This window comes from Rhea americana, unplaced genomic scaffold (assembly GCF_003343005.1).
Source record: "Rhea americana isolate MKP2758 unplaced genomic scaffold, rheAme1 scaffold_27, whole genome shotgun sequence".
NCBI classification, from domain to species: Eukaryota; Metazoa; Chordata; class Aves; order Rheiformes; family Rheidae; genus Rhea; species Rhea americana.
The window spans coordinates 2,697,357-2,706,034 of NW_028186390.1; the positions used below are offsets into that span (position 1 = coordinate 2,697,357).

Genomic DNA, 8,678 nt, shown 5'->3' on the forward strand with positions numbered 1-8,678 from the left:
GGCGGCCCTTGCTCCGCCCCGCCCCGCGGGGGGCCAGGAACGCGGCGCGGAGCCTCGGGAGCGGCGCCATGATGCGGCTGGGGCGGGCGGCGGCGGCGCGGGGCGCGCAGGTGCTCGTGGGCGCGCCCGGCGGCGAGAGCGGCGGTGAGTGCGGGGCCGGCGCCGGGGCAGGAGCCGAGCCGAGCCCTGACCGCAGGGCACCGGGAGCGGGGACGGGGGGGGGGGGTCTGTGCCTATTTATGAGCGAGAGCCACGGAGCGATTTGAGCGCAACCTAGAGTTAGTTATTACAGTACTTACAGAATGCATTCCTGTAGGGAAGTTAAGGTGTTAAACTGTGTAGCAGAACGCACCTGTGTTTACCCATAATGGCAGAACTGGCCATTGGCGAGGGCAGAGGAGCAAAGACAGAGCTCTCCTAGCGGAGCAGAAGACTCAGCATGTTGGAGCATGTTGTGCAAGTGCAGCAGCATCTTAGAGAGGGCTGGGAAACAAGCAGGAGTCCAGCCGGGAGAACAGGAGCTGGACTTGCAACTGCGAGCAGGGGGCTGAGTYCCCTTCCTTGTACTTCTGTGCCTCCCTTTCCTATGAGCAAAGCCTGTGAGTTTCGGGGAATTAATTAATTCCTGCAGACATCSTCAAAGAAATGCCTCTAAGTAAAGCAGAAAGTGACCGGTCTGTGTCCATAAAACAGTTTGTAAGTTGGAAATGGAGCCCATGCTGCCTCCTTTTTTTCAGTGGAAACATTTGGAAATGGTTCTGCTATGAAACTTCTGCTATGAAACACTGCTTCTGAGATGTTTTTTCTCTCTGAAACATGCAAACCATCAGATAATAATTTACAAATCACAAGTGCAAGGGAGAAATAGGTAGATGTTGTGGTCTTTTCTTCTGCTTGGACTTACGAACTTTGAATGAAGTCATTTCCACTAATGAGCTTAGCTTTAACCGAAATGGGCCTGCGCTTTCAAAGTGGTTCTGGAGCATGAACTGAGAGTGCCTAGTTTGTGCTGTTCTTATGCAAATCACAATTCCGAGATGTTTTCCTTTATTTAGGAACATACCTGAGCACAGTAAGATTGTGACATGAGAACTGAATTAAATAATGATGGAAACAGAAACCTAATACGGATCATTTGCTTTTTTTTCTTCATTATTGCAAATGTTTCTAAGATATAAATAGCTGAACCATGTTCATTTTTTAAAGGTCTGCTTATTTATATTATTCGCAGTGCTGCTGAATTTTAGTCATCCTGCATCGCTGGATTATACACACAACCCACCACCTCCACTTTTAAAATAACTGATTGTTTTTAGAGTATACCCTATAGGTATTTTCAGAAAAGAGAAGATGCAGCATATGCAGATATTGTTCCCAGCTGAATGATTGTGTCAGAGAATTAAACAAAGTATAACTGAAGTCTCCTGTCACTAAGGTATTGCTGAAATCCTAATGAACCGACCCCACGCAAGAAATTCATTGGGAAAAGTATTTGTAAATGAAGTGAGTATAGCCCTGGCCTGTAAACGTGTTTGGAATCATGATCAATAACTAAATGTGATGAGAAAGCTGTGATCAAGACTAATTTGTGGGAAACCTTGAGACAAAAACTTAATCTTTTGCTAAAAGTCAGTGTAGGCTACATTGGGGAAAGGCATCTGGGCCTGAAGAAAAAGGGATTGGGATATGTGTACCTTGCAGTAATGTCAYATGAAGACTGAACAGAGATACTGGAACTAGGTTTAAGTTAGCGGACTCAGGTGCAAGTAAATGTGTCTTGCTTCACTTGAGTAATCATGACAAAAGCATACTCAGTGTCAGGCCTTAGTAGGTGATCTGCTCAAGGTCAATACATTCTAGAGGAAGTCTGGCTCAAGGCTGGACTGCAGGAAGGTCTGTTTGAAGTCCAGCAAAAGTTAATCTTTGAATGGAGGAACAGACATAGGGAAATCTTTCATTCTGAAACTGTTATGGAAGGATCCTGATGGCGGTACATAAATGATTTCCCCATATGTAATATGGGGAGCATATTGTCATATATTTGATAATATAGGTATATCTATCTACACACTCAAAAGTTTTTCTTCTCCTGTTTGTATTCCCTCTCTCATAGCTTTTCAGTGCTCTGGAACATCTCCGCTTTGATGAGAAGGTTCGTGTGGTGGTGTTCAAAAGTGAAGTTAAAGGTGTATTTTGTGCTGGTATGTAACAAAGGCTCTGCAAGCTGTTGTTAAAAGAATGGATGACTCTCAGAGCTGGCAGTTGATAAGCCTCTGCAGAAAAGCACAGGAGAGGAAAAATGGGCTGGATTTTGTGTAATACAGTAAACATATTGCTCTCTCTTTTCAATAACGAAGGCGTGTGTGATGGAGTGAGCCACACAAGCTGCAGTCTAAGCCTTTCTATGCTACCATTTCTTTTTGGTTTATAAACACCTTCAAGCCCGGGTGATTACTGCTCCTCTGTGAAAACAGCTCACAAAGAGCAGAATGGAGCATCCTAGCTGCTGCTCCAGCTCAAATGGTCATGCTCTAGAGCTTCCTCTAACTTGACTTAACCAGGAAACTRGCATTTTAAGACTACTTCTGAAATTGTCTGTCCTGTGGGATGGCAGCAGGGAAGGCTCAGATGTCCTTCCTCTGTTCCTGGATTCTAACTTTTTTCTCTCCCATTTAGGTGCAGACTTAAAGGAACGTGAAAAGATGGATGATGYAGAAGTTGGGCTCTTTGTTAAAAGGCTGAGAAATCTCATGGATGAAATAGGTAAATGATTRTCCCAGTTTGAAAATCTGTTCCATGTTGTCCATGTTGACGCATTTAGAACTGCAGAAAGAAAGGAAGGAAGGACGCCAGTCTCAGTAGGTTATCCATTTAGGAAAAGCTCCCCAAATGGCTCTGTCTTAGGCCTCATACAAAGATATGATCAGAATTAAGTTGTCTTGCTGCTACTTCAGGGGAAGATGCACTTCAGCACTGTCCTCTCCAAGATGAAGAGCAGCAYATAGATGTGCATATAATAAGTATCTTCAATAATAAAGCATTGTATATGAAGTTGAGTGTAATCCTTGGGAGGGAATGCTAGGCAGAATAAGTAATGTTGGTTGTCTCATTTTTAATATATTCTCAAAAGCACTGATGATGTAATCTAAGAAAGTGAACTCAGATCTCTGAATGAATCTGTTGCATCTAGGGGTTTTTATACCTGCCATGCTTCCTTCTTTTAGGAAGGGAATATATACTTCTACAAAGGATTTTCTTTGCCTATTTATGAATTTTTCTATTGTCACTGGAGAGGAATACTGAAGTCAGTTGTGACTGGAATACTAATCACAACAGCAGTAATAAGATTATAATATATAGAGAATGACTGTGTCTCACAAACCTCAGCAGCAGTGTTACAGGGTGGGTTTCCTTGTGGTTACAGCACAGAAATAGCACATGCTTCTGAAGCCTGTTCTGAGCTCCCTGACTGAATACTTAAAAATATATTATTGAGCAACTTTTGAACATTTCCAGATGCCTCAGTTTGCTCAACTATGAAATCACAGCAATATTTGCCAAGCTCAGGAACCCTTGATAATACTTAGAAAAGTACTTGAAGAGCTAAACTTTGTACCAGTGAATAGGGATAGTGCCTTTGTTTTGGCTTTTTAATTAACAGCTGGACATTCACATCAAAAATGACAATTCATTCTGCTTTGTGTTGCAATACTCTACAAARGAGTATTTGCATTTTTCTTTCAGAAAAGGGGGAAGCACAAAAAAAGGGTTGGTTTCTACCACTTAGAGACAATCAGAATGTTTACGGCAGTCACACAAAAGAAATCTTGACCAGTTTTGAAAAGCTTGGGAAATTACCAAACACTTGAGAAAACTGCTCTGGAACAGAATTTGATAATCGGTATTGTTTCCTGTAGCTGCACTGCCTGTACCCACAATTGCTGCAATAGATGGCTATGCACTGGGTGGTGGACTGGAACTGGCGTTGGCTTGTGACCTTCGAGTAGCAGGTTTGTGCATCGCTTAATGTAGGAGTCTCCTTGTAATTGGTGACTGTCTTTAAAAAAAAACGATGCATTTGTGATAACTGACTGCTAATAGAATCCTATTATGCAAATGCCTAGCAGAAGAAATTAAACAGTTCAGGAAACGACTAGGCATCTGTCCACAAATTGTGACATTTAGTTACTATTGGGAAGACAATTTCCATGCTTAAAAAGTAAACCCTGTGTTTAGACAAGATTAGAATTCCTTCAGAAAACTATTTATTGGTGAGATTAAATAATTATTATCATGTGATATTGGGTCAGCACACTGGCTTGATCTAGCCTTCACTGCTTAAATCAGTTTTGACTGGAAGCCTTGCTTCCTCTCTTGCCTTTCTTCCATACATTACATTTCATCTACTGTGCRCCCCAAGATTGATTTTTTTTTCTCGATAAAATTGCTACATTATAGGTAAGCAGCCAGACTGCACATCCCTCATCTGACTTGAGATGGGTGTTGATTAAGCACTGCAATATTCAAATTCTCCAGCTACCTGAGACATGTAGTTCCACTACAGTGTGGACAGTTTGTAGTTGTACTAGTCCAGCTTCTTTCTATCATCAAAAAGTAATTTAACCCCCCCCACACACACTTTTTTTTTTTTAATAGCTTCATCAGCTAAAATGGGCCTTATTGAGACCACGAGAGGGCTTCTTCCTGGAGCAGGTAATCTTGTTTCATTAATRCTCAGTGTCTTTCTCAGCTATACAGTAAATATTCGCCATTATAGCACCAGAAGAGTGTGGGGTTTGGGTTTTGGAAATAAATTAGAAGCAGCATCTTGTAGTGACCTAAGAGATCTATGAATACAGGATTCTGTTCCGAGCCCCATCTCTGACTTGCTATGAATTTAGGACAGTCAYCTTACTCTTTTTCCCATTTATGAGAATATTTGCAAGGATGCTGAGGACTTTCAGATGCTTTGCAAAATGCTGAAATCCTCAGATGGTCGTTAATAAAGAAATACATGATCCCGTATTTTTCAAATCTCTTTGTTGTATGAGCAAATAAAATACTACTATTTTTTGCAYTTCTCAGAAATGGAAAATGGTKTTTTGGCTATTGTCTTAAGGTGGAACCCAGCGCTTGCCCAGATGTGTTGGAGTAGGTCTTGCAAAGGAACTCATTTTCACGGGTAGACAGATTGATGGACAACAGGCCTTCTCAATGGGATTAGTAAATCATACAGTGCCACAGAATGATCAGGGTGATGCAGCTTACCAGAGAGCATTAACTTTGGCTAAAGAAATCCTTCCTCAGGTCAGTGTACTTATTCATGTGGTCAATGTGAAGAAGGTGTTCCTCCTTCCCTTAAGAGAAAACAAAGAATTAACTCTGAAATGCCTTTCTATGAAATATTAAAATCTTACTTTCTGTCATTTAAGCTACTTAACCCTTTGTCCTTTTTGTGAATGCAGTTCCTGCAGGAACAAGTGTTGACATCGAGCTACATAACCCATAGGATAGTTTTACCCCACAGCTGTGCTTATGTACACCTGCAGGCCACAAATTGAAACCTTACATCTAATACATCTATTAACTGAATAATTCTAATTTGTTTTTAAAGTACTCACTAACTTACTGCAAGTTCCTATAAACTGAAAGGTCACTTGGAAGCAGGATAACGGTAACAGTTGCATTAATGTAAACTGATACGGGTCTAATTATTTTTAAATGTCTTTTTTTTTAAAGGCTCCAATTGCTGTGAAAATGGGAAAACTGGCAATAAACAGAGGAATAGAGGTAATACATTTTAAAAAATATATTAAGATAAAAGAAGCAGACAAGCAGCTCTGAAAAATTCCTATGATAAAAATGTTTAGAACGCACAAATTATAATCCTTGTTTAAAACCTTTTCAAGGTGCTTAAAGATTGCCTTTAAAGACAACATATCATGATTTGGTTCTAGGGAGGTTAGCACTACAGTTCTAACACAGGAGTGAATGTCAATACCAGTCACTGCAGATGAAATTTTGTTGCTTTGAGAGTTACGGACTTCAGACAAATAGCATTTCTTGTGTCTCACTCCCAGGTTGACATTGCGTCAGGGATGGCTATCGAGGGGATGTGTTATGCCCAGGTAGGTTACCTTCACCACATGTCCCTGAAAGGAACAACTGTATATATTCTGAAATAGGCRGGATAGCATCACCATATAATTTCCCCTCTATAAGGGAGGCCTAACAGATAAAATCAAGGCTTTGAGAACACATTTTGGTGCAGTTTCAGATTTCTATTTCAGAATATTAATTGTTTTCTCATTAACAGCTGCCTTTTTCAGCTTTCCTAAGGCCAAAATAATTCCATGAATACCTGTCTACTTAAAGTAATTTTATGTTCTCACAGTTTCAACCATACATTAATTGCAGCATGAGCTTTACAAATGGCTTAGTATTAATGGATTAAAAAAAATGGGTTCCTATTACAGTCATTCTTTTGGACAAGTTTTGAAAGCACACAGCTTTCTCAGCTCGCAGAACAATTGCTTTGCCCTTGAATGCATTTTAAGGTGATAAATCATTAAATTTATTGAAAATGCTTTCCTTACAGTTCTCTGGTCTACAGTCCTTAGACATTTTACTTGTGATTTACACTGTTTGTTTTCCTGATTGCAAACTGCAGAAGAGGAGACTTGCTTAATTTATCCCTGAAAGAAAAATAATCTCTGCAAAGGCTCTAATACCACTACTGCCAAATTAATCAGTACTTAAAATCATATCGGATTTGTCAATGAAAACAAACTTCTCTTTTAACGTAGAATATTCCCACAAGAGACCGTCGGGAAGGGATGGCTGCCTTCAGGGAGAAAAGACCACCTCGGTTTATTGGTAAATAATGCTTCCTGGCTTCCCCTTGATTTTTCTGAAGGTAACTTTGGAGTGAAGAGAAGCCATTAATTTCTTGGGGTTATTTTTATGACTGCGTATATCTGCATTTCTGAATACTCCACTGGATCTTTTGTTGTTGGAAGAATTCCCAAATAAAAAGTTTTAACTTTGTAAAGCTGTTCTTTTTAAAGAGGATATGGATCTTTTCTTTACTTGTTTTGAATCCAGAACAAAATTGATAATAAGGAAATGGGGCCAGCCCAAAATGAACAAATAGTCTTGGCTCATTTACTGGTCATTAACTCCAGGATAGACTGCTAAGAAGGGCCTTCAGTGTACAGGTGGACCTGATTCATCTAGCTTTTGTCCTAGTCCTCATGCCTGTCACTTAGTTCTSCTTATGTGATTTGCTAGATGGCTGCACAGGAATGTGCGCAAAGGACAGGGTAAGAAGCAGGGTTGCTATTTGCAGGGGTAGCACAGACTTATGCTAGCCAGAACAATGCAACTTCTGATACATTGTTTCCAGCTAGCCAGCACTGACGAAKGCTGGATTACGAACAGCCATCTGGTGTTTACTGCAAATGAAAGAATACAGAATTCTGTTTATAAATTTTATACCTAACCTCTTTTGTGCAAAGAGGTATCTGGAGTCTAAACATCAGAACCCAACTTCCTTCCTCAGAAAACAGAGGCTGAAATTTTAAGTTCCTGAAGGATGCACTATCTGTGCCTTCCTCAGTATCAGCAACAGTAAACTTACAGGCATGGCTGCCTTAAGAAGAGATTCTGTAAGCAACGCAGGACAAGACATTCCCGTAACAGTTTATGAAGGATTACAACAGCCACATATGTGTTTGTAGTTGCAGCTGTTTCTTTAGTAGGGCTTGTGACAGATTTATGATGTATATGAATCTTGCTATCCAGTATCTCAGCAGTGATTCTCTGGGCATCGGGATCCCTCGGACATTTTTTTTGATGTTACATAAGTATGGCAGTCCAGCTCCTTCAGTGCTGGCAGCTGGCAACTGGCTGGCAACTGGCTCGCAGCTGGCAACTGGCTGGCAGCTAAAGTGCAAAGGGAAAGCTTATCTTCAGGAAACTTGCTGAGATACTAGCAAAAAAAATTACCACCTTAGGTCAGAAGAAGGCTATCAGCAATGTGTTTGGGAATTTTTGTCCCTCACACAGTTTCACCATTGAGCAGCTCTGCTGGGATGCAAGAATCCGCAGCAAAAACCTCAAGAGAGCAAAACTAAATGCAACAGGCATTCTAATTCACTCCTAGCTTTGTACACATCTGAGCCACGGGTCTCAATTGTAAAGAATATAATCAAGATGATAAACTGTTTCCCTGAGTTCATAAATGATTCTTAGAATGGATCATAAAGTGTCAAAGAAACTGACTATAAGCAATCATGGATTCATGACAAAGACAAAAATCACCATGTCAAATTACGGTGCAGCTTTTTGTTGGTCCTGTGAGGAAACCCAGATGTTTCTATATACAGAATAATGGCTGCCAGTAAACTGTAACAACTTTACTCACAATAAGTATCTTAGGTCCTAAACACATTAAAAAAAAAATGTATCTTAAGTTGGGTACAGAACAATTGAACAGGGTTAGGTCGTTTGAAATGTCAACAAAATGTCAGCTAAAGAAATTATAGTTTAGACCAGCAGTCTGTTCTGAGTTGAGATTCTTAATTATGCACAATACAGTGAAAATGTTTTGAGATATGAAACATTACAAGTACTGATGCTAAAGCAACTTCCTTATCCTATTGTCTGATGTAATCAGC

The 8,678-nt window shown here is 40.3% G+C and overlaps 1 protein-coding gene across 1 annotated transcript; it reads left to right on the forward strand.

Moving 5' to 3' along the window:
* The first annotated feature begins 65 nt into the window (after positions 1-65).
* ECHDC2 (enoyl-CoA hydratase domain containing 2) lies at positions 66-7,051 on the forward strand. Its single transcript, XM_085308020.1, has 10 exons — positions 66-144; positions 1,436-1,503; positions 2,114-2,201; positions 2,677-2,763; positions 3,918-4,010; positions 4,657-4,713; positions 5,120-5,307; positions 5,740-5,790; positions 6,081-6,128; positions 6,807-7,051. The coding sequence occupies exons 1-10, from the start codon at positions 69-71 to the stop codon at positions 6,882-6,884; spliced, it is 834 nt and encodes a 277-aa protein (XP_085164146.1). The 5' UTR covers positions 66-68; the 3' UTR covers positions 6,885-7,051.
* The last annotated feature ends 1,627 nt before the right edge of the window (positions 7,052-8,678 follow it).